The following is a 25,974-nucleotide window of genomic DNA, read 5'->3' as shown; positions in this document are numbered from 1 at the left end:
GGTGGTGAAGCTGGAGACTGACATCTCGGGGCTGGAGTCGGCCTTGGAGGCGGGTGTCACTCCGGACGGGCTCCACGCCCTCAGCCTGAAACAGTTTGAATATAGGTCTCTTGTCACTGACGCTGCCAAAACCATGTATAGGGAGCAACAGGGTCGATTGTATGATGCCGGGGACAAGGCGGGAAAGCTGATTGCGTGGCTGGACAAGAAGGAGAGAGTGAATCGTGTGGTCCCGGAGTTGCGTGGCGCGGATGGAGTGTGTCTGACTGAGCCTGGTGAGATTGTGGAATGTTTTGCCGACCACCTCCGGACCGTGTACTCCCCGGTGACTGATAGGGATGAGGAGGACTCTCGCCTTCTACTGAGGGACATTGCTCTGCCCGGCCTGTCCGCCGAGGACCGTGAGCAGCTAGACGCTCCCTTGTCGGTAGATGAAATAGCGACTGCGATTCGATCCCTTCGCTCGGGCAAGGCCATGGGTCCCAACGGTCTACCTATCGAATTATATAAATTGCGCCCGGATAAGCTAGCGCCCTTCCTCCGTCGTATGTTTCAGGAGTCCCTTGAGGCCGGTTCCCTTCCGGCCGACCAGCGACTGGCCACGATAGTCGTTATCCCCAAGGAAGGTAAGCCGCGGGACCGCTGTGCCTCCTACAGGCCTATTTCACTGCTAAATGCAGAGCCTAAAATCCTGGCTAAAGTCCTTGCCAATCGTTTGCTGAGCGTCATCTGCGATCTGATTCATCCAGATCAATGCGGCTTCATCCCGCATCGCAACACCGCCCTCAACTTGCAGCGTCTCCATGGCGCCCTCGCCAGGGCAGAGTACCTCTCCGAACCGGCCGTGCTGGTCTCTTTAGATGCCACGATGGCCTTCGACACCATCGAGTGGCCATTCCTCTGGGCTGTCTTGACCAAATTCGGCTTTGGGGAGGGATTTCTTGGCTGGGTGAAGCTTCTCTATGCGGGACCCATGGCTCAAGTGGTGGTTAATGGGCGGGTCTCTCGGCCCTTCGCTCTCGGTAGGGGTACGAGGCAGGGGTGCCCTTTGTCCCCTCTGCTCTTTGCCCTCGCCCTGGAGCCACTTGCTGCTTGGCTCCGCTGGGAGCCCTCGATCAGGGGGATCCGGTGGGCCCCGGGCTTTGAAGATCGGGTCTCGTTATATGCTGACGATATTCTCCTGTATCTCACCTCGCCGCGGCAGTCGCTTAATGTTCTCTTTGATGTTCTGACTTCCTACGGGAGAAATTCGGGTCTCACGATTAACTGGTCTAAATCCTGTGTCTATCCTATCTCCGGCGGCCCCCCTCTCCTGCCGCCTCGGCTTCCGATTCAAATATCTCAGTCCGGCTTTAAATACCTGGGGATACACGTCTCGTTGGACCCGGTGGCTCGATATGAGCACAATCTCCTGCTTCCACTTCGGCGTTTGAGGGAGGACACGGCTCGATGGTGTAGGCTGCCCTTGTCCCCACTGGGTCGGGCAGCATTGTTTAAAATGATGTCCCTTCCCAGATTCCTCTATGCACTTCAGAACTCCTTCGACATCATTCCAGTGGCCTACTTTCGGGAGGTGGAGGGCCTGCAGAGGAGACTGGTGTGGGACGGACGGGCGCGTATCGCTCTGGCCAAGCTTACTCTCCCCTGGTACGACGGGGGCATCGCGCTCCCCGACATTCGCAGGTATTATTGGGCCTCGCAGCTATCGGCCATTAACCATGCCACGTATGCGCCTGGCTTGAATCCGGCGTATGAGATGGATAAATTCTTGCTCCCCGGTGGGAACTATAACAGGGCGCTTTACTCCCGCTCGGCTGGACGGACCCTGACGGGCCCTACTAAGATCGCGGTACGGATCTGGAAGGCGGCCAATGCAGCCATGGGCTGGAGTGAGCGACTAACATGTGCTACTCCATTATTTGCCTCCGACCGACTGGGAAGCCTCTGGACAACGAAGGGGTTTGACCGTTGGGACACGATTGGCATCAGTAGAGTGGGAGACTTATGGAAGAAGGGCGCGGTTAAGACCTTCGCGGCGCTCCAGAGCGAATACGAACTCACGGAAAAGGAATTCTTCCGATACGCCCAGGTTCGGCATGCCCTGCTCGCTGTCTTTGGGGAGGGGACCAAGATCCCCGCCTCTTCGCCCCTCGAGGACCGCATCCTCGATGGTCATGTCCCCGACAGTACTATCTCTTTAATCTATAAAAAACTTATTAATAATCGGGCTGACCTCTTGGTGCGCCTTCGGGAGACGTGGACGGGGGACGGGGTGGAATTAGACGACGAGGACTGGCAGTCCGCACTATCGTCCCCCAAGGAAGTAGCCATTCCAGCCCGTCTCCGCCTGGTCCAGCTAAAGATTCTCCACCGGGTGTATGTAACGGGCCCCCGTCTGATCTCGATGGGATTCTCGGACGACGGGCTCTGTAAGCGGGGGTGTGGGCTCAGTGCCACCTTTCTCCATATCCTTTGGGAGTGCCGGGAGGTGGCGGAGTACTGGCGTCGGGTACATGGAGTCATGGGCCGGGTCACCGGGGTTGCGCTGCTGCCGGAGGTGCGTCGCTGTGTCTTGAATGTGTGGGAGCCCACTGATTATAACGCGGCTCAGACTCGGTGGGCGGCCCTGGGATACATGATCGCCAAGAGGGATATTGCGCAGCTTTGGGGCTCCCAGCGGCCGCCCACCGTGTCAGTATGGAAGGAGAACATGGACTGGTGTATGTTCAGGGAGAAGACTGTGTATGTGGCCCGTGGTAAACCCGGGGCATGGGGTAGAATCTGGGGGCAATGGAACGCGTATCGTGGAAGTATCTGTACGCCCCCCCTAGTGGACATCGATATTGCCTTGTCCCCCTGACCCTTGATGGTTCCTTGTAACTGGTTGTAATAAATATATAGGTTCCTCTCCCGTTACCCCCCCCTGATCTTTCGGTACTCCCTCCTGCTGGATAGCTAATTGACGGTTTAGAATAGGGTCCCCCGGGTGTAGCCTGACCCACGCTTTTTGCCCTTATGCCTCGCCCTTTGTTTTGAGTTGTTATTTATGTTAAATGTATGTCTCCTGCTTCTATCGCGCTATCCTGAGCCATTTACGGGGCTGTGCCCCAGGAGTCGCCTACTGCTTTAACTAATGTACGTCACTTTCTGCATCTAGCGGCCGGCCCTGGTGGTTGTAGGCCCATACTTGTAACTGATTTATTGTTTCAATAAAACTTTAATAAAAAAAAAAAAAAAAAAAAAAAAAAAAAGACCCTGTTAGGGCCAGAATTCTCAATCCGAGAATTGACAAAAAATATAAACCCGTTCCCAATGATCCCGCCTACATCAAAGGTCAACTCCCTTTAGATTCTCTAGTGGTAACGAACGCTAGAAAACGTGCCTACTCTCAGACCTCCAGTGATGCGCCATCTCCGGACAAAGAGTCTAAATTATTAGATGCTTCTGGCAAACGAGTTGCTGCCCAAGCAGCTAATCACTGGCGGATAGCCAGCACACAAGCATTACTTGCTAGGTACGATAGGGCTCACTATGACCAACTGGAAACCCTATTGCAATATTTACCTTATCAATATAAGACCTAGGCCAATGATTTGATTCAAGAGGGGAAATTAATAACCAATGCATCAATCAAGTGTGCCCTTGATGCAGCTGACACCGCCTCTAGGGCCATTAATCACTAGCGTGTTACTCAGACGACATGCCTGGTTGCGCATCTCTGGCTTCAAACATGAGGAACAAACAACTATCACCGATCAATCAGCAACAATCACTGTTCAATCAGCAACAACTTTTTGGACCGGCTGTAGCCACCACTGTAGAAAAAATAAAAAAGAACACAGAGACTGCTAAATCCATAGGAGTATTGCAGTCTCCATCCACACGTGGTTCCTTTCAACGCTCCTTCTATAGAGGAGCATCCAAGAACATCAGTGCAGATACTGCTTCCTCTTCCTACAAAAACACCACACAAACATCCCCAAACAGGGAATATTTTAGAGGTGGATACAGGGGAAATAACAACAAAGGAAGAGGCCGAGGTAACAACAACACTCGCACCTCCTCCACTAATAAGCAGTGACTTCTCTTCCAGGAGATCTTCATCAATAGTCATAAGCACTGAATATTCCCGCCCATGTGCGGGGACCCTGGAAATAATATAAAAATGTTATATGAAAATCATATATATACAGCTCTACGTATATATTACCTACTGGCGGTCGCCAGTAGGTAGTTATAGTTAGGACCTATTTTCCGTAGGAAATCCGCAACATTCTATTCCCAATAACTTTGGCGCCGGTTGACGAATCTTCGCGAAATTTTCAAAACTTTTGGCCTGCTCCGGTCCGCTCCTATTCTGAAAGTCTCGGGATGATTCGTGTAGCGGGGGCTGAGAAAAAAGGGGGGTCCCAAAATGTGTTTTCCCCATGTAATTTCCCATAGGACCTTTAATTGCAGCTACAGCCCGAACTGCTGAACGGAATTACACCAAATTTGGCAAAGAGGTAGCCCTCGGTTCAGACTCATGCCTTTTGCATAAATGGTGTGAATCCGTTCAGCAGTTCCTGAGAAAATGAAAAGTAAAATCGCATATATATCCATGGCCTCGGAGGATCCATGTACCCTCCGGATCACGAGCTGTATGCTAATTGGCAGTCAACACTCCATACCAGGAAGTGTTGGCAGCCATCTTGTGCCTCAGTAGAACCGAGGCACAAGAAACCTAAGAGAAAAACATGCAAAACGCAAAAAGGGGGCAGGGTAGAAACACCCTGACCCCCTAGGCCTGCTCAGGGGGCCTCACAAGGACCCCCAAGGCCCAAAAAAGAATTTAAAAAAATTAAAAATCGGCGAGATTCGCGCACCAAGCGCGAATTTCTGCCGAAATTAAAAAAAAAAAGAAAGATTTTTTTTTAAAACGAAGCGCGGACTCCCACGCTTCGTTGCATTGATACCCCCGGGTGGGCCAGGTCCCGGGGGCAATGCTGAAATTGCAGCCCATGGGACCGCCACCTCCCCTGGGCTATGATAATTATATGGCTTGTATTATGCCCCTGTTTTATACTCAGCAATGGCAGTCTTGGGTTCACTGCGCTCATCCCATGCCATGTGACACTGGATTGTAGTCCATGCGAGCGGAGCTGCATGTGCAGCAGGCAGCCCATTTTAGGGAAACCGTGGCTCGTGAACACAGCGCAAGCGCTGCTGGAAAGCTCCTCTCTGCTCTAGAGGGCAGTCCAGAGGCGCATTTTTAGTGTAACCGCAAGTGACAATTGTTCATAGACATCTCTCACAAAATAGTGACCCGTCCATGCCACTCTCGCTAGGCCTCTCACCTTCCCTTGCTTTCTCGTGCCATCTTTATACATTCTCTCCACATTGCTTTAGTTTTAATCTCTTTGCCTCAGCATGCTCTTCCTGTCTTAACATCTTCATTTCGCTGCGGAGCTTGTACTCCCTAGGCCTGGGCCAAAATTCCGTTCCGTTCGCAGAAATTGCAATAATTTGGCATTTTCGCGTTCCGCGGAAAGCGCGAAAATGTCAAAATTTCGACATTCCGCAGCTTAGCGATAATTAGTTTCTTGCTCGCGCTGTAAAATAATACATTCTCGCATGCGCGCGACCGCCTTACCTGAATCCCCGCGTTCGCCGACAAGTTTTCCCGATCCGGTCGCGTTCTCCACGAGATGTTGGATTGTTGGTAGCCATTTGCGCTGTCTCACGACAGTTCGCGCCCGCAGTAACGTCATGCATCGCGCGATCACGTCTTTCTTCTCGCGATCATGCACCGCAAGACAAGTGAAAACAAGATGGGCGCGCCCGTGAGCAACCGCATGGGTAAGTTGGCGAGCCGCGACCACGCAGAAAATACCGCGAACGGGCGGGAAAAAAACTTCCGCATCTTCGCGATATTTCCGCGTGTTTGCGGAGATTTTTAACATTTTCGCGATAATTTGCGAAAGTGAATTTCGCAAATTCCGCCCACCCCTAGTACTCCCTCTGCCCGTTCATTTCTTTGTTCACCCCCACTGGCTCTCTCCATGTGCTCGCCAATCTTTTTCCCTCGTTCATCTCCGTCTTCTGTGGACGCTCTCTTTCCAGCACTGCGTCCACTCTTTGGGGCATATTATCAAGCCAGGCGATAAAATTATTGCCGCTTTAGCGGCAGAAAACTGCTGCTAAAAAGGCGATAATGGGCTTGATAATATGCTCTATGGAATTCCAATTGAAGCCCATGTTAGATGTGAAGGACATCTAATAACTTATGTAAAGCAACAAACAGCAATGCCAGTGAAGACAATCTATGTGAAACAGTCTGCGTAAAGTGGAAAATAGCTTATGCAAGAACCTAGGAAATGAAACAAAACATCAGTGAATAGCAAAATGTTAAGTTATGAATGACGAAGAAGAAGCAGTAGAATCCATGTTAGTTGGCCCACAGGAATTGATGAAACTCTGAAGTCTCGTCGGGTCTTCATATGTAGTTGTTCTATTGTTGTAAGTGACCTTGAAGAGACAAGGATGAAAGAGTCCATAGCGAGCTCCCAGTGAGCGAAGATCCGATCTCATACTTAGGAAGGCTTTGCGTCTGTTAGCGGTGGCTTTTGCATAATCTTGGGCAAAGAATAGAGTTGAGCCAGACCATGTAATTTTTGGAATGGATTTGGTCGCTGACAAAACTTTTAGCAAGTCTGTGTACTCCAAAAAAATAGGATTACACCTCTAGGTCGTTGCGATGGTGAAGAATTGGAGGGGACACGACCCAATCTGTGCACTCGTTGGATATTAAGAGCAGTACCGTCAGGTAAGTGAAGTAACTTAGGAAGGAAGGATTTAAAAAAGGTGAGAGCGTCTGATCCTTCGAGTCCTTCCACCAGGCCATAAATGCGAAGGTTATTTCTCCGATTACGATTTTCAAGGTCCTAGACCTGGCATTGGAGCATCGAAACTTGAGAGTGAAGATGTGAGACGCTAGCACAGGATTCCTTGAGTGAGGTAACACTTTGCTCAACCACCGAGACTCTGGTGTCCATCTTGGACCAATTTTCCGTAAGGACTTGTAGCTTAGCATTAGTGTCTTCCATAAAAGGTCGAAGCGCTCTAATTTCCTCCAGCAAGAGCTCCATGGAAACCGACGAGGCTGACTTAGGAGGGGAAGGAGGATCCTTTTTCAAACGTTTCGTAATAGACTTCCCCGGAGTGAAAGAAGTGGGATCCATGTTAGGTTGCAGAGATTGTGGCAAAAACAGTAGAGAATCTTCAAGTTTAGAGAATTCTGTAAAAAGTTTTGAATTTTTAATAAAAGTTTGCCGCACTTTTCAGGAAGTCTTGGTTCTGCCCATCCACAAGCCAAAACAGGAGACAGTGGTGAAATTATGAGAAAAAGAACGACCAAACAACTGCATATTCGTCAAGCAGTCAAAGAAAAGGTAATGGTGGTTTAAAACAGGAGGAAGATGATATTCAGTTGGGCCAGAGTAACAATTGGGGTCAAACTGCAGGCAGCCAGAAGCGCGGTGTCAGTAGTATTCCTCACATAACCTCACATAACCTCACCTTGAAATGGCCGCCAGGAAAGTCCCCTCATTTTTGACGAAAATACACATGAAGAAAGAGGCATCCAATTTCATGCAGAGAGAGCAGGTGGTGAAGGGTTAAAAAAAATTGATGTAAAGCAATGCCTGCTAAGCAAGGAGACATTAACGAGCTATTGCTGTGAAAAACAACAAACGCGGCGAAAAAAGAAAATGGCAGCCGCTATGGAGAACTGCTCTGTGAGGACACATAATGCGTCCAAAATGCTCGTTTCAACGAGCGTTCGCAGTCGGCATCGGATGCATTGTTGGCAGCGTACCTTCCGACGGCGCTGGATGCAGACAGATTTAAAGTGGGTGACAGGAGACGCGGTAGCACAGAGGCAGACCCGGGAGCCTCACACGGAAGCCGCCATGCTCCGTGGGCATCAAGCCACGCCCCCCCTTTGAAGTCAGTTTTGAAGGACCGGGAAGAGGGGGTGGTCCGCAGCTGAGGCGGAAGTGAGTTCATCATCGTAAAGCTCGTGCACTAACATATCTTCCAATCACATCTGTTTCTTGCGCAGCATCATATTGACACAGCAAAGAGTTCTGCTCTCGTTCTGAGGATGTGAAGGACATCTAACATGGGCTTCAATTGGAATTCCATAAAGCATATTATCAAGCCCATTATCGCCTGGCTTGTTAATATGCCCCTTAGTCTGAGAGCAGCAACTCATCCATGAGATCATTCCAGAGAGCGTGCAATGGTGGGGATTCGTTTTTGGCACATCGCTCAGAGGTAAGAGGGATTTTATCAGAGGATCCTCGGTTTGGATTGAAAACGCGCTGGCCGTTTTGTGATTCGTCAGACTGTGCAGAGCCAAGGTCTAACGCGCGCAACAAGTTGACAGTTGCAAATTAACTGCTAATAGAAGCAGTCTGAGCACAGGATCATTTGAGGACAAAAACCTGCCAGAGGATGAAACTTCTGAACTCTCTCATGAATCCATATGGTACAGCCTCTGACCCAAATGACGCTGTTGATATCGGCAGATTGACGTCTGCTAGACTAGCCATCAGTTTAACCTAGAACTGAGCAGGGATGTTGTCAGATTCACCTCACATGGACCGAGGTGAGTGATCTTAGCTAGTGCCTCAGTTATCCGGCTTCAGGGCTCAGTGCAGTGGCAACCATGGGTTCCTTCTGCTGTAGAAAAGAGCAACCAAACAGTGCAGTATCAGTTGCAGAGTTCATAACAATCCGACTGGACCAAGGCCACTCAGTCACTTTGATGTTGCTTCACCTTCTAGCGGTGTTTAGCAGTGAGTCGCATGCCATTTTGTTACAATGCATAGGAGACCTTGACATCTCGGGCTTGGCTCTGAGTTGGCTGAAATCTTTTCTTTTAGATAGAATCAAGTCAGTCTATCTGCCTCCATTTTCTTCATCTCTAAAACATCTGAAATATCTGAAAGAGCGGGGACAGCCCCCTAACCCTTCAATCTCTGCCAAAACACTAGGGGTCATAATTATTATGGACCTCACAATGAAGGCTCAAATAGGGTCTGTAATCTCAACATGCTTTTTACAGTTGAGAAAAATAAGGAAAATTAGTCGGTTCCTTACAGAGGAAGCTAAAATACAGGCAGTCCTTGCTATGGTGATCACGCCAATTCTCTATACTTTGGCATTCCTGCTTATCTCGCCCACCGCCTTCAACTGGTACAGAATCAGGCAGCAAGACTGATTCTTCAGGAATATAGGTGTCAACATGTCACTCCCCTTTGAAGGAAGCTGCATCGGCTCCCCATAACTCAGAGATGCGCCTTTAAGGTGGGATGCATTATCTTTAAGTCCCTGAATGGTAGAAGCCCCAAATTTGTTGACAGTCTTATTGAAAGATACACTCTGACCCGCAATCTGCGATCTGCCCATATGCATTGCCTGACTCTACCTTCCTTCAAACTGAAGCGTGTCAGGGGAACAAGATTCGCCATACTAGGCCCCAGATACTGGAATTCCCTGCCTCAAGAAATCAGATCCAGGACAGACCTCATGAGTTTTCTGACGTTCTTTTGAGCACCTGGTTCAGGCCCAACACAGGGGCTCCTGTGGACAGGAACGTGGCCCGATGCCATCGCCTGGCTCTGGGTGATCCCCTCTTCCTCTCTCAACACCCTACTCCTGAGAGCTTGGTTGTCCAGGCCTCTGTGTCCCAAAGCGCTTTCCCTTCCGCACCTCCAGATAGGGAATCCAAGAAGCTGAAGCAGCTTGGCAAGAAGCTGTTTTCATCTGCCAGCTCAGGGCTGCAGTTGGTGAACACTGTATGCCTCTTGGGCCATTATTCCCACTTTGTGTGGGACACGGTTGCACAGGTGCTGTCTAGCTGTCCGGAGGAGGTCCAGACAGTCCTCACCCAAGCTGTTGCTGCTGGGAGAGACGCAGCTAAGTTCATCATTTGTTGTGGGCTTGACACCGCCATCTCGCTGGGCAGGGCGATTTCCACGATGGCGGCGCTTAGGCACCACGCCTGGCTGAGAACAACTGGCTATTCGGGGGATGTCCAGAATACCCTGATGGACAAGCCCTTTGATGGCATTTGCTTTTTTGGCAATAAGGCAGAGAGTGCGCTGGAGCGCTTTAAGGACTCACGAGCTACGGCCAAGTCCTTGGGCCTGTCGGCCACTCAGTCTCCTCCGCCTTTCGCTCCTTTCGTAGCCGCGGAAGGGACACCGCACTCCGTTCACAGAGCCACAGGCCAGCACAGCAACAACCTCAGTGTGGCCGCGGACGTGTGAGCTGCCGAGGCAGTTCAGGGGGCCAGCGGGTGGGTCAGTACACCTCCACCCCTGCTGCATCCACTGCTAAACCTTCCTAGTCCGTCCTTTCTGGTCCATCAGACGCCAGTGGGTGGATGGATTCGCCATTATCTCCCCCAGTAGCGCACCATCACATCGGACCAATGGGTGCTGCAAATTGTTCGAAGGGGCTACTCCCTCCCCTTCGAGACTACCCCTCCAGCTATGCCACCTCAGTACCACCGCATGTCGGGGGATCACTTGGCACTTCTCCAGCAGGAAGTTGCAGCCCTCTTGGACAAGGGAGCCATCGAGCTCGTTCCGACACCCGAAGTTGGTCGTGGTTGTTATTCCTACTACTTTGTGGTTCCAAAGAAGGACAAGGGCCTGCATCCTATCTTAGACCTTCAGAACGTCAACGGCTTCCTCCGGAAGAAGTTCAAGATGCTCACATTGGCTCAGGTCTTGTCTGCCCTAGACCCGCAAGACTGAATGGTAGAGTTAGACTTGCAGGACGCCTACTTTCATATTCCCGTCCTGCCGACCCACTGGCGTTACCTATGGTTCAAGGTTGACCACGAGCACTTTCAGTTCACCGTGCTCCCTTTTGGCCTTACCAGCGCCCCTCTGGTGTTCAGACTACAGCCGACCTCCTGCATTTGCTGGGGTTCTCCATCAACGTGCCGAAGACGCACCTGGTACCCTCTCAGAAACTCCTTTTCATCAGAGCAATTCTGGACACGGTGCAGTTTCGGGGTTATCCTCCCGAACAGCGAGTCCGGGACATTCGGGCTATGATTCAGATCTTTCAGTACTTGTCCTGGGTTTCGGTCAGGATGACCCTGAGGCTGCTGGGCCTCATGGCCTCCTGCATCCTGCTAATCAACCAGCCATATCGTATATGCGGGCTCTGCAGTGGGACCTGAAGTTCCAGTAGGGGCCTCATCAGGGGGACCTGTCCGGTTGCAGTGGTGGCTCATGAACCTGCATTGGGTCAGCGGCAGATCCCTCTCCCTTCCCCAACCAGAGCACATGGTAGTGACGGATGCGTCCTTCCTAGGATGGGGTGGCCACATGGGAGAGGCAGAGATAAGATGCCTCTGGTCTCTGGCGGAGTCCAAGCTCCACATCAACCTTCTGGAGCTTCGGGTGATCCGTCTTGCACTGAAGGCATTTCTTCTCTCTGTCAAGGGGAGAGTAGTGCAAGTGTTCACAGACAACACCACCGCCATGTGGTATTGCAACAAGTAGGGCGGGGTGGGGTCGTGGACCCTATGTCAGGAGGCTCTGTGTCTCTTGACATGGCTGGAACATCAGGGCATTTCCCTGGTGGTTCAACACCTGGCAGGTGCATGATGGATCATGAATGGTATCTTCACTCAAAGGTGGTGCAAGGTCTCTTTCAACAGTTGGGAGAGCCTTGGTTAGATCTATTTGCTACCAAAGAGAATGGGCAATGTCATCAGTTCTGTGCGTTGGAATTTCCAAGGTACGCTCGGAGACGCTTTTCATCACGATTGGAGTTGAGGTCTATTGTACGCCTTTCCGCCTATACCACCTCTACCCAGAGTGCTGAAGAAGATCTGACACGACTGGGCCCAAGTTATTTTTGTGGCGCCGGACTGGGCTCGAAGAGTTTGTTATCTCGAGCTACTCAGTATGAGCTTGGATCTACAGATTCGTCTGCCTCTTTGGGAGGATCATCTGTCACAGCAACAGGGGATGGTCCTGCACCCGAACCTGTCCACTCTCCACCTCCTTGCGTGGAGATTGAGCAGTGAGAGTTGATTCCCTTTGACTTGCCTCCTATAGTCTGTGATGTGATTCCGGCAGCCAGGCTTCCCTTTCTGCCCCTCTTTCCGAGGTCCTTTTGTTCCTTCTTTCTTTGGCCTGGCTCCCGGATCAGCCCTCTTTTTTCAAGCCCCCTGTTGTAAATAGATTTCTCAAAGGCATTACACACCTTTTCCCTCCTATTCTGTTTGTGATGCCACAGTGGGACTTGAATCTAGTTTTGACCTATCTGATGTGCTCTCCTTTCGAGCCTCTTCACAACTGTCCTCTTCGTCTTTTGACTCTGAAGACTGCCTTCCTGGTTGCCATCACCACCGCTAGCAGAGTGAGTGAGCTCCAGTCTCTTTCTAGTAAACCTCCTTGCCTTTCCATTCGTCCGGACAAGGTTGTGCTCAGGCCCCGGCCTTCCTTTTTGCCAAAAGTTGTCACAACCTTTCATATTGGGCAGACTGTTACCTTGCCCACTTTCTTCCCTCCTTCACATCCTTCCAGAGAGGAACAAAGTCTCCACTGTTTGGACCCAAAACGTGGGCTTTCGTTTTACCTCCACCGCACACAACAGTTCTGGGTGGATGACCAACTCTTTGTTGGCTACGTTGGCACCAAGAAAGGTCGGGCGGTGCACAAGAGGACTATCTCCCGCTGGGTTGTCATGTGCATCAAAGCCTGTTAGTCTTTGGCTAAAAAAGAGCCTCCGGTGGGGCTGTGTGCTCATTCCACCCGAGCAACTGCAGCCACTACTGCTTTGGGACGGGGTGTCCCCCTGCAAGACATCGGTCAGGCAGCAACGTGGGCATCATTGCACACGTTTACAAAACATTATTGCCTGGACAGCCAAGTCCGGAGAGACGGATTTTTTGGCTGTTCTGTTTTCTAGGAATTCCTGGTCTGATCTTGGTTCGCAGACCCACCACCGGGGTTGGTACTGCTGGGGCCATCGACTCCAGTTCGTCAGCCGACGACAGCGCTTCAGCAACGACAACGTCGCTGCTTGCATCGCGACCTGCCAGCACTGCGACGAGCACCGCATTCACTTCGCACCACTACCTTGGTCTCACCGACGATGCCATCTGACGCCGCGCCGAGTCGCTGCTCTCACTGCGACCTGAGGGTACCACACGCCGAACCGCTGCACTTTGCACCGCAGCACCCGCCGCCTGCCGACGCCAGCGCTCCTGACTTCAAAAGAGAGTTCGACCTGCAACGCGTGTGACTTCAAGGGCCCTGGTGACTCCTGCACTGACCTCCGGAACCGACGCCTGCGGACGCCGTGATTTCAGAAGCTCAACGAGAGGTCGCCGACGCCCTGCATTTCTAAAAGGTACAGTTTACAAGTCTTCCCGACACCGTAGCTGGCCTGCGATGCCACGGTCAGCCAGAACTGTTTGGATTTGTTTGCTCTTGACTACATAAAGGACTATTTTTCAGGCGTAATTTGATAATCGAAGATTTTTAAGTACTGTATTGTGCATGTTTATCGTTTTTGGTCTTGTCTTAAATATATAAAAATATTGGATATTTTTCCAAACCGGTGTTGTGTCTCTTTGTAGTGCGTACATTGTATTACTGTTGGTTATGTGCAAATGCTTTACACACTGCCTCTAAGATAAGCCTGACTGCTCGTGCCAAGCTACCAAGGGGTTGAGCAGGGGCTATTTTAGGAGTGTAACTCCCTTATCCTGACTAGAGGGGATTGTTTTTGCCCAACTTTGGCACACGTCCTAGCCGACCAAAATTCCCATTTCTAACAGATGCCCTCAGTGGGGCCAGGCTCTTTACCCCCCACCCGCCCCACACAATCAAGAGCCTGCAGTACTCTTTCCATTACAGGTCTGGACCTGTGAGCCTTGTAGTATCAATCAATCAGGGGTTTGTAAAGCACAGCTACTCATCCGGAAGGGTCTCAAGGTGCTGAGGGGGTCTCCCAGCTCCTGAATATTTACGATGATTCGTCGAAGAACCAGGTCTTGAGGTCCTTCAAGAATTTAGAGAGTGTTGGTGTCTGTCGGAGGTGGAGATGGAGAGTGTTCCATGCCTTGGCCGTGAGGAGGGAGAAGGAGTGCCCTGTTTTGGTCTTCTTGATGTGTAGTACCATCGCAATTGGCAGCTGGGCTGAGCGGAGGGATCTTTGGGGTGCGTGGAATGAGAGGCAGTGATTCATGTAGGCGGGTCTGATGTGGTGGAGGGGCTTGTGGGCGTGGATGAGAAGCTATAAGGTGATTCTCTTCTTGATAGAGTGCCAGTGTAGTGTCAGTAGGTGTTGGCTGATGTGGCAATGGCGTGGTAGGTTGAGGACTAGTCTGGCAGCAGCATTCTGGACGTTCTGGAGTTTGCGGGTGAGGTTCTTGCTGATGCTGGCATAGAGTGCGTTGCTGTAGTCCAGTATGCTGCTGATGTGGTTGTGGTCAACAGTTTTCCTGTGTTCGAGGGGAATCTAGTTGAAGGTCTTTTGGAGTAGGCGAAGGGTGTGGTAGCAGTAAGAGGTGACAGTGTTGATCTGGCAGTCCATTTTGAGTTCGGAGTCCAGGATGATTCTGAGGTTGTTTGCGTGGTCTGTGGGGGAGTGAGGGTTCCCAAAGGCAGGGGGCCACCAGGTATCTTCCCAGGTGTCGGAGTTTGGGCCCATTATGTGTACTTCGGTTTTGTCCATGTTGAGTTGTAGGCAGTTGTTCTTCATCCACCTGGCGACTGCTTCCATTCCTTCTTGAAAGTTGTGTTTGGAGATGTTTGGTTCATTGGATAGGGAGAGGATGAGTTGGGTATCGTCTGCGTACATGTAGACTTTGAGCAGGGTGGGGCTGATGGAGGATCCTTGGGGGACTCCGCAGGTGGTCGGTGTGCGTTCCAAGAGAAAAGGAGGGAGTCTGACCTGCTGCGTTCTGCCAGAGAAGAATGAGCGTTGTGGAGTCTGCGGGCTAGGTTGCGGTGTGAGACTGTGTCGAAGCCAGCGGAAAGGTCCTGGAGTTTGAGGGCCACAGTTTCTCCTCTGTCGAGGAGGGAGTGGATGTCGTCTGTCACGGCGAGAAGGGCGGTTTTGGTGCTGTGATTATTCCTGAAGCCTGCTTGAGAGGAGTCGACGATGTTGTCTTCTATGAAGGAGGCGAGATCACTGTTGACAGCTTTTTCAATTACTTTAGCCGGATACCGGAGTAAGTAGATCGGTCTGAAGTTCTTGAGGTCAGTAGGGTCCGCAGAGGGTTTTTTCAGGAGAGGATTGATCTCGGCATGTTTCCAGTCATCGGGGAAGGAAGCGGTCTCGAAGGAGCGGTTGATGATTCGTTGAAGCTCGCGGGCGATGATGTCTGCGACTCAGTGGTAGATGAGGTGGGGGCAGGGGTCTGTGGGAGCCCCGGAGTGGGTTGTCTTCATAGTCTTTAGGGTGTCTTTGATGCTGAGGGCAGTCCAGCTGTCCAGGGTCAGCTGCGTGGTGTAGGGAGCGGTGGGTGTGGGTTCCTCATGGAGGTTGTAGTCATCAAAGTTGTCATAGAAGGTCTTGCTTTTGTGAGGGAAGATGGCGCGGAGTCTGTCGTAGAGGTCCTGGGAGGGTGGGATGTAGGTAATCTCGCTGTTGGGTTGGGCAAACTCTTTGATGATGCCGAAGAGTTCATTGCTGCTGTGTGCATTGGTGGAGATTCTGTCCTTGAGTGCTTTCTTCATTGAGTGCCTGATGAGTTTGTGGTGGGCGATGATGGCTGCTTTGAAGTTGTTGAGGTCGGCTGGAGTTTGGGAGTTCCTTCATAGCTTTTCGAGGCGTCTGTCAGGATTCCTTGAGTTGGACCAGCAAAAACCAGTATCCATGGGAGCGAAGAGATTGTCTAACCACTCCTGGAGGATATATCTACCTCTAGTCTCTAATTTACATAGGGTAGTATCAGAGCCTCATGGAGCGGAGAGACCAAGAAGAACCACCAGGAAGTCAGGCAGCAAGAGTGACCAACGATAGGGAAAACCTGCATGAAATAAACAAAAGAAACTTAAGTATCAGGAAAAATCAGGAATAGAAATAGAGATTAAGAACACGTAGGTATAAGGCTGTGTATGCTTTCCCAAACTCACCAAAACAATGTTAGCAAAGGGTAGGGAAATGGTCTCTCTGAAGGTATAGGAAGGCAATGAGGGGATGTGGCTAATTCCTTTCTCTTTTGCTCGCGTTCACCACCAGGCAATCCAAAGAAGTTGATGTGGATTAACTCCTCCTCAATGTGTCACATGTCCTTGAGATAGGAAAGCCAACGAAAGTATTCCGTGAAAGGTTAGCTCCTTCTGTCAGCAGGCAAAGCGTGAGTCTCAATAAGGCAAGCCAAAGAAACCAAATAAGGAAAATAAAAAGTCTTTGTTCAATGGCCAGTCAGTGGCACGTTGCTTTCTCAAGGCAGTTGAGAGCACACTGCTCAGAAAGTCGTAGATACGCACCAGGAGTTCTTCTCAACTCAAAATAACAATTATACGACTCCGCGCGTCCAGACTTTTAAAGCGCTACTAGCGCGACCTCTGACAGAAGAGACATACAGATAATGAGCGGCTTCTCGCTCATTACACACGAGTGCCGCTTAGCGCGCTTCCATAAGATTAGCGCGTTTTCAGCGCGGCAAGTCAAAATAAATCAATTCCAGGTACAGCGCTGCCTCGCGCTTTATGTTGAAATACCGGAACTCGCTGGACGTCCGTAGTTTGGCACCGGGGAAGAGGGAAGGGCTTCTATAGCTGAACCTCGGCAAACTGAGAGGAGGAAGGGAGACAGATCCTCAACCAGCAGCGAGGAAACAGGAGTTTGTAGATTAAGGGAAGGGCGAAGGATGTCAAAATGTTCTCACAGGGAAGCTCGCGTTTCAAAGGTTCCGGCAGGGTGCTTCACGATCCAAACTCGAGCAGGCAGCTAAAGGGGCGTGGTTCTACAGATGAGGAAAGCCAAGCACCTGATAACGGGCGTGGGTGTGTTTTATCGTATGAGGAGTCAGCTGACATGTATTCAGGGCAGCAAGGGAAAGCATACAGGGTGGGAACCATTGTAATGCATTGTGGGAGAGGTAGTTCTTGGAGTATTGATAGTACAGCGTGAAAGGATACAGGAAGCCTGGAGGTTGACAGCGTCTGCAGGTTTGTCTGGATTCTCAGAGTTCGGTGGAGAACCAGCTGGCTTTCTTGGAATGTGGGTTGGAAGTTTTCCTGAGGGGGGCGATGGTGTTGGCGCAGTAGGTGATCCAGTTGTGTAGGGTATGGGCAGCAGTGGTGGGGTCGTTGTCAGTGGTGGGAGCGCAGCTGCTGAGGGAGGCGGCGAGCTGGTCATCAGAGATCTTGTTCCAATTCCTGCACTGGAGCTGGTGTGGACATCTGTGGGAGATGTTTGTTTTGAAGGTAAGGAAGGCGACATCAGGGGTGGTGCTGTCTAGTAGATCCCAGATTTCCGCGGCATGTCTGTGGTGGGAGAAGACACTGAGGAGGCTGCATTGCAGGTTTTGGGGTGCAATTGAGTTGTTGCTGGAGGGTGGAGGTCGGTCTTGGGTCTCTGTGAAGATGAAGGAGTGTCGGCAGTGTCGGCAGCTGAAGGGTCCGTGGGTGTCGAGAGGTGAGGAGAGCCTGCAGTTGTTGTTCTTGCCAATTTTGAGTGCGTAGAGAGCCGATGAGCTGTAGCGTTGGAGGTTCGGAAGACCAGGGTTCCTGGCGCTGGTTGTGGGAGGGTCACAGACGGGCTTGCCTTTGACACGCCTTCAGTGCGCCAGCAGCACACTCGCTGCGCGGCCGCCATTGAGTAGGGGTCGGGGGAGGGCGGAACACGCTGAGAGGCGGAAGAGCGATGGGCCGCGGGGGAAACGGCGGTGGGAAAATGGCAGAAGGAGGCTGAAAGCTGGGGAAGAAAGTAAAAAAAAAGTAAAGAAATAATGAAAGTTAATAAGAATAAATGACAGGCAAGAGTAGATCCGAGAGAAACCGGCGGGAAAGTTTAGCAGTCCGAGGACGAAGCACTGGGCCTCGAACCGTGGTCAGCTGCGGTGAAAGGCAGAGGCTCTGCCTAGGTGCACTATCGGTGGAGCTGCGGATAGCAGAAACCCAAGGGGCCTTGCTCGTCTCAGCGCCCAGTGGCTGCCATTAAGTAGGGGTCGGGGGAGGGCGGGACAGCTGGGAGGCTGGAGCGGGAGGGGCTTCCTGGGCAGCAGCAGCAGGAAAACGACAGAAGGAGGCTGAAAGTGGGTGAATAAAGTATAGAAAAATAAAGTAAAGAAAAAAAGTAAAGGAATAGAGTAAAGAAATAGAATAAAGAAATAAAGAAAATCAATAAGAATAAATGACAGGCAAGAGTAGAGCTGAGAGAAACCGGCTTGAAAAGTGGAGCAGTCCGATGGCGAGGCACAGGGTCTCGAACCATGGTCAGCGGCGGTGAAAGGCAGAGGCTCTGCCTAGGTGCACTGTAGGTGGAGCTGTGCGCTGGGAGAGCAGAAATCCGAGGGGTCTTGCTTGATTAGATACCAGAGCTGGGTGCGGTTGACACACATGACATGAGGCATCTTTGTGAATGGTATCATTAGGCAGCCTGTGATCGATCACGGTTCTGCTGCTTAAGAGGAGTAAAACCGGGCAGGCACATGTATGTCCATGTACCACCAAGAGTGCAGGGGGTCCAGAGGTGCCCTGCATGGGCGGTCCTTCACAGACTCTGCCAGACCCTTCTTTCCCAACTCCACAACACACTCTTGCCCAGTGTCGATCTCCTGATAGGACTAGGAAAGGAAGGATCTCCAGGTGGGCGGAACCAAAACATTTGAACCGACCAATGGATGAAGACCTCTTCCCAAACCTGATCTATGTGTGGAGAATAGACCCGTGTATTAATAGACCCGTGTATTAAAAGACCCGTGTATTAATAGACCGGTCTCAGCAGCAACTGCTTCAGATATCAGTGGACTATTCACACCGCAGCCGAGGGTCTCCAGCATGAAATATGTATTACAATATCTATTAATATGTAAATTTAGTTCTGACTTTTCTATTCTGATATTTGCCCTCATGTGATTCCTTTATAAATAGGGTCTGGTGGATGTTTGACAAGGGGATGTGTCATCAGAATGGAGTAAGTCAAGGACGGGAAGGAAATGAAGATAAAACTGAAGTTGTGACGCCCCTGTCTGTGCTCTGCTTTATTCCTCTCCATGTCTCTTCTGTCCTAAAGGTTGCGAGGCTGCGACCTCACAGGTTCATGCTGCGAAGACCTCGCCTCTGTCCTGCAAACAAACACATCTCTCACAGCACTCGACATGTTAGCCAATCATCTGGAAGACGCTGGAGTGAAGAAGTTGTGTGAAGGCCTAAAACATCCCAGCTGCAAACTACAGAAACTGTGGTATGGATCTGTGTGTTTCCTAATCACATTATAAATTACTGTATTTTTTCTGTTTATGTTTTGTGGAAGGTACATCCTTTCTCGTGCATGAGTGAGGCTTGTGAAGTGCGGGTGCCAGAGTCCAAATACGTAGTCAAATACCGCGCCCCTCTAATGAAGCTGAATGGTACATTCCAAGCACTATTTCTCAAGTACTTGGGGTAAAATGTAATCGGCCTTAACAAGAGATAGAAACCACAGTACCTGCCAATCCTATCTAAAGATTAATTAATCTTAATGCCCTTATGATTACAGGAAATGCCTTTGATTAAGAGGACTTTACCAAGAGCGTCCTGAATTGACTGCTACAGTTATTGTATCAAGCTACAGAATTCAAAGTGAGATGTACATTCAGTCTCAAAGACCTGAGCAAGATTTATGCAAAAACTCAACCTAAAGGCTGAAGATAGTGACGTGGCCGCACATCCCGCACCTGTCTAGCCCTGCAGGGCAGCTGAAGGATCCAAGGGGCGGAATTAGTGAACAGGTGGGGGACGGGGGCCTGGGGCTACAGTACTTTGGGGAGTCATGCATGTAAATTCACTGCCTCCCTGACCTCCAGGTGTGTACCCCTAGGATCCACTGTACTTTACCTATCTTTTCTCTGTACCCACACAGACCAAACACCAAACTCCAGAATAAAAACCCAGACACCCCAGGCAGCCTAATGAGAAGGCTTGTGATTGCCTTTGAGACTCTACGCCGAGAAACTGCTCAGTAAAATCAAGGGAATGGAATCTGCAAAATCCTTAACAACTCGCTTTAGCTTCACAGACCCCTTTTCTGATTCTGTTCAATGGAGGGTCCTGCGGAGAGAGCTGAGAGTTAGAGCAGGAAGTGTAACTCGTCTTTGGGACCTGTAAGATGTCACCACTTCTTACCGATGCTGCACGGCACCCACAGTGTGGTGCTACCTCTTACCGATGCTGCACACCGTCCACAGTGCGGTGCTACCTCTTACCGATGCTGCACACCGTCCACAGTGCGGTGCTACCTCTTACAGATGTTGCACAACACCCACCGTGCAGTGCTACCTCTTACCGATGCTGCACACCATCCACAGTGCGGTGCTACCTCTTACCGATGCTGCACACCGTCCACAGTGCGGTGCTACCTCTTACAGATGTTGCACAGCATCCACAGTGCGGTGCTACCTCTTACCGATGCTGCACACCGTCCACAGTGCGGTGCTACCTCTTACAGATGTTGCACAACACCCATCGTGCAGTGCTACCTCTTACCGATGCTGCACACCATCCCCAGTGTGGTGCTACCTCTTACCAATGCTGCACACCATCCACAGTGAGGTGCTACCTCTTACAGATGTTGCACAACACCCACCGTGCAGTGCTTCCTCTTACCGATGCTGCACACTGTCCACAGTGCGGTGCTACCTCTTACCCATGCTGCACAGCATCCATTGCTGTGCTACCTCTTACCGATACTGTAGTGTAGTTCCCATATTCCCAATAGGCTCTGCGCATTGGAATAACATACACTAAAGATTTGACATAGGAGTGAGGTCAGTATGTCTCTATCGAGTATATTAAACTTAATTAAGTGTGCCGACTAACTCAGAGGTCACTAGAAACTTTCTTGAATACACAAGAAGGGATTCGTTTCTGACAACCGCATAAACATGACAGCTTTGTTTCCTTAGGACTGGAACAAATATGTTCAGAGTCGTGGAAACAATAGATAACTATTTCACTCAGTCAATCGTGCAAGCTTCTTTTCTACAGAGTTGCATAAAATAGAGAGACGGGCGTTTTCAATAAAAGGGGTTTATTGAACAGTCTTATTTCTCATGCAAGAGATATGAACTGCTACAATCGTTAGACAGAATGCAAAGTATAATGCGTACAGCGTAAACAGTAATATAAAATAGTACTGTAATAGCATTGTCTGTTGCTTTGACATATATAAAAATACATACATAAATAACACAGGCTAACATACTCAACCGGTGCTTCTAAAATACGCCTACCCCAGTGTTCCTAACCTAGGGCTAGTACGAGGAAGAAGTAGGTGCTGTCTTTAGCATAGGTTTAGTTTTGCCAAGAAATTGCCAAAGGTTTCTCTAGGTTCTAATCAGCTCCATACCTTAGAATGAGAGATGTTGATATCTCTGTCTCGGGACTCGATTTCCCAACACCCCGCAAGGGGAGTCAGAAACACTGGAGCTGGATTCTCGTCAGGAGGAGGACATCTTCTAGTCAGTCCATCAGCTGGAGAGTCGGCTTCCTTCGGCACTTGCTGTAGCGAGCTGCATCGTGCAAGTAAGTAGTCGAACTGCACCGAACCACACTGTGCTTTGCCATAGCAAGTGAAAGTATATTTATACCTTGAAGGTGTTTAGGAATGCCAGCTTTGGCGTAAAGTCGGGCATATGAACGTCATGACTGAACCCCTGAGGAATAGTTGTTCATGCATAATAACTGATTTCTTGGAGAAATCAATATTTTAGCAAGGGGAAGTCCCTAACGGCTTAAGAGTCTGGTTTTCCAAGAAATCGTTGTGACGTAGATGAACGGATGGAAGTAGCCATGCCTGTATTTGGGCAGCATTGGCTATGCCTAAATAAGGACTGGATATCCATGCCTATATATGGGCAATGCAAATTGTACCTATATATGGACATGAATTGGGAAAATCCATACGGAATCTAAAACGACATACAACAATACTGCACAGCATCCACTGTGCAGTGCTATCTCTTACCGATGCTGCACAGCATCCACCGTGCAGTGCTATCTCTTATCGAAGCTACACGGTATCCATGGTGCGGTGCCACCTCTTAGTGATGTTGCACAACATGCCCTAAAACATTACAATCACAATATCAGGCTCTGGCCACTAGGTAGACCAGGAGCCACGTGGCCGGTCTTAGCCAGCTATACACCACATCCTGACATTAACAACATGACAGATGTGGCATTACTAGCTCAACTTAAAGAGTTCATCAAAATCTATAGACAATTGGTTCAAGATGTCATGCGGACTCTTACAGTCCAGCCTGCAATAATGATTACACAACATCCCTCTCACCAGGGGAATACACTAAAAATTACACCACAGACTTTACACTCAGTCATTGGTAAGTTACCTGCAAAACGTGAACAAATTCCATTCTGGATAGCTCAAAACATTGCTCAGATCGAAGCAGTATTTCCTAATACTAGCTGTCATGAGAAACACATAATTTTAACAATCTGTCTACCAATGGGGATCACACCACATCTGGAGGACTGCACTACTTGGGGAACAGTCTTCGCTGCAATCTACACTAAAACACATGGTGTTCCGCCTATGGCGGTAATATCTGACGTCCTGAAACAGATTCAAAACGAATACGGGGCAGAGCCTGTTCTAAATTTAGGTATGAAGTTACTGAAAGATTTCAAACAGGTCTCTACAATAATATTATCTAATATTAAAGGAGAAGCAGCATCAGTGGCAATCCGCCAAAAATTAAGGGAATTTGATGTTACAGAACAACCACAAGAACTAGCCAGAATAATTGAAAAATCCTATGAAGAATTAGGCAGAGACAGTCGTGGTGGGAAACTAGTGAAACCCCAACTGTCTGAAAGTCCTGAAAAGGTCTTTACTAAAAACACTCTTACTCCTTCTAAAAGAAGTGGGAAAATAGCAAACAAACTTCTAAAGAGAAGCGTTCTCATTCCAGGGGTAGGTCTCCTCAAAAGGAGCCCTCTGAACGGAGGTACATCCTCAGGAATAGGGATAATTTGAAAAAACCTGATAGATATCAAGACACTGATACACATTCCTCTCGTACCTTTCAGACTTCATCACAGAAATCCGAAAGAAGAGGACGGTCAGACAACAAGGAAGAACGTGTGAAGTCCAAAGACGATCAACACGTTCAGAAGAATAAACAAGCATTGGCATAGCCAATAGGTCTCACCTTTGGGACCTTATAAGTTGTTGTTGCACCAAGGATATTGTGCTGCATAACTAAATACTTATAAGGTCCCTAAAGCGAGACCTATTGGCTATGCCAATGCTTGTTTAGAAGAAAGCGGCCTTCCAAATAGAAATTAATGGCACCACCCACTTCATGCCGCTTTCTTAGGCTGCAAAAACAACAATTGATGGACAGAATGCAGAACAATGTCATACATTCACCCCAGTACAGAGATCTGGGCCTAAATCCATCGTTTTTTTGCTCACCATGCCATTCCAGTTTGAACCCAGCCATATGCAAATCATTCTTGACCCTGTGCCCCATGGGAACAGTCCAGCCCGAACTGCCAAGCCAGGTCCTCCCTGGACTGGAAACAAGCATCCTAGGACCGGTTTCGGGCTTTCAGCCCTCGTCAGCCAGGAAAGCTTGATTCCAGTGGCATGGAGAGCAAGGGACTCACGTCTGAGCATACCCTTCCCACTCGGGGTGACAAATGCAAAAACAACAATTGATGGACAGAATGCAGAACAATGTCATACATTCACCCCAGTACAGAGATCTGGGCCTAAATCCATCGTTTTTTTGCTCACCATGCCATTCCAGTTTGAACCCAGCCATATGCAAATCAGTCTTGACCCTGTGCCCCATGGGAACAGTCCAGCCCGAACTGCCAAGCCAGGTCCTCCCTGGACTGGAAACAAGCATCCTAGGACCGGTTTCGGGCTTTCAGCCCTCGTCAGCCAGGATAGCTTGATTCCAGTGGCATGGAGAGCAAGGGACTCACGTCTGAGCATACCCTTCCCACTCGGGGTGACAAATGCAAAAACAACAATTGATGGACAGAATGCAGAACAATGTCATACATTCACCCCAGTACAGAGATCTGGGCCTAAATCCATCGTTTTTTTGCTCACCATGCCATTCCAGTTTGAACCCAGCCATATGCAAATCAGTCTTGACCCTGTGCCCCATGGGAACAGTCCAGCCCGAACTGCCAAGCCAGGTCCTCCCTGGACTGGAAACAAGCATCCTAGGACCGGTTTCGGGCTTTCAGCCCTCGTCAGCCAGGATAGCTTGATTCCAGTGGCATGGAGAGCAAGGGACTCACGTCTGAGCATACTCTTCCCACTCGGGGTGACAAATGCAAAAACAACAATTGATGGACAGAATGCAGAACAATGTCATACATTCACCCCAGTACAGAGATCTGGCCAGCCTCTGTTATGCTTATATTTGCAGATTGTGAGCTTGTCGGGGTATTCTTCAGGGCCCACCCCCAAACCTCTTGCTTGGTCCTTTGTGAACAGTTAAATATGTGCTTCGTTAATCAATCACATACTCAGGGAGCGTTGTCTAGGTAGTAAAACAGAAAAGAGATTAAAATAGATCAAGGTTTTTGTGGAAAGATAAAGAAAATATAAAGAAAATGTACTATTGCTCTCTTTGACCTTATTGGGAACGTTGGTGTGCAGTGATTTGATATGTGAAACTGAGATTGCTGCAGCCAAATGCAGACATAAAAATGGGTGAAAAATGCATTTGGCGCTATGTAGTATATTTAGACATAACTTTTCATGCGGTAACCATCAGCCAATCTAAGGCAAAGCAGCAACTGCTTGTTCTGCACTTTCCTCTGCAAACTCTCAAGGTATTGTGGTCCCAATTTTGCCCATAATTTAGTTGGCTGGCATGAGTAACGTGTGTCAAGAACTGTTGGGGGGGGAGGAGGTGGGTAGTAGGCAAACGAGTAATTTGTAATGGTGTCCAGTGCTTTATTCAGAATTCTGAAAGGGGCTTTCACCAGTTGCTCCTGACGAATAATTATCTGATGTAATGTTTGACAATTGTGTATTGTGGTAAATCTCGTGTACTCTGCTTACCAAATGGTTGTGCACTTTGCAGCACAACCTATATGCTAATGGGTCACATTACGAATTGTCCACTCTAGGGGCCCTAGCAAGGTATCGACTGAATGAGGTACTAATACAAACAATCTATGTGACAAGACTATTCCCTCACTCTGACGTATAGACACAGCTGCTGCCGTCACCACTCGAAAACAACCAGGACAACTGAGAAATATGCACAAGGACGTTGTTTATCACTGTGTCTCTGTGTTAAAACCAAGAGGGCACAACCTTCCCTCTCGTGTACATAGAGTGTGAAAGTCTTAGTGTAGTCTGGAGTTCCTAATACTGGTGCAGAACAAAGAGCTTGACGTAACTGTTGGAAGGCATTCTGGCATTTAGTGGTCCATGGAAGAGGCTTCGGAGTGACTTTAGTCAAAAGGGCCAACAAGGGTTTAATAATGTACGGGAAACTAGGGATCCACTGTCTACAAAAGGAAGTAAGGCCAATTAATGCACGGACGTCCTTCTGAGTACGGGGCACAGGTGTGCCTAAAATGGTCTGAATGTGATCTGGTGTGAGTGCACGTCCCTCCTTAGACAGGAGGTGACCTAAATAGGAAACCTGCTGTCTACAAAATTGCAACTTCTTCCTGGAGACTTTGTGATGATGAGAGGCAAGGAATGATAACAAGGACAGTGTTCCTTCTTTACACT

General features: G+C 49.5%; 1 protein-coding gene across 4 annotated transcripts in view; it reads left to right on the top strand.

Moving 5' to 3' along the window:
* The window catches only part of LOC146808616 (NACHT, LRR and PYD domains-containing protein 12-like), a 493,486-nt gene that overhangs the window by 164,475 nt on the left and 303,037 nt on the right, over nt 1–25,974 (top strand). For all 4 annotated transcript variants that reach the window (XM_085623630.1, XM_085623628.1, XM_085623629.1 and 1 more), the window contains one exon: nt 19,273–19,443. In XM_085623630.1, the coding sequence (XP_085479756.1) occupies nt 19,273–19,443 (171 nt within the window). The remainder of the gene's footprint in view (nt 1–19,272; nt 19,444–25,974) is intronic.

Source organism: Triturus cristatus, chromosome 8, assembly GCF_964204655.1.
Source record: "Triturus cristatus chromosome 8, aTriCri1.1, whole genome shotgun sequence".
Lineage (NCBI taxonomy): Eukaryota > Metazoa > Chordata > Amphibia > Caudata > Salamandridae > Triturus > Triturus cristatus.
Note: the sequence above shows the minus strand (reverse complement) of the source record. Positions and strands in the feature narration are given on the sequence as shown.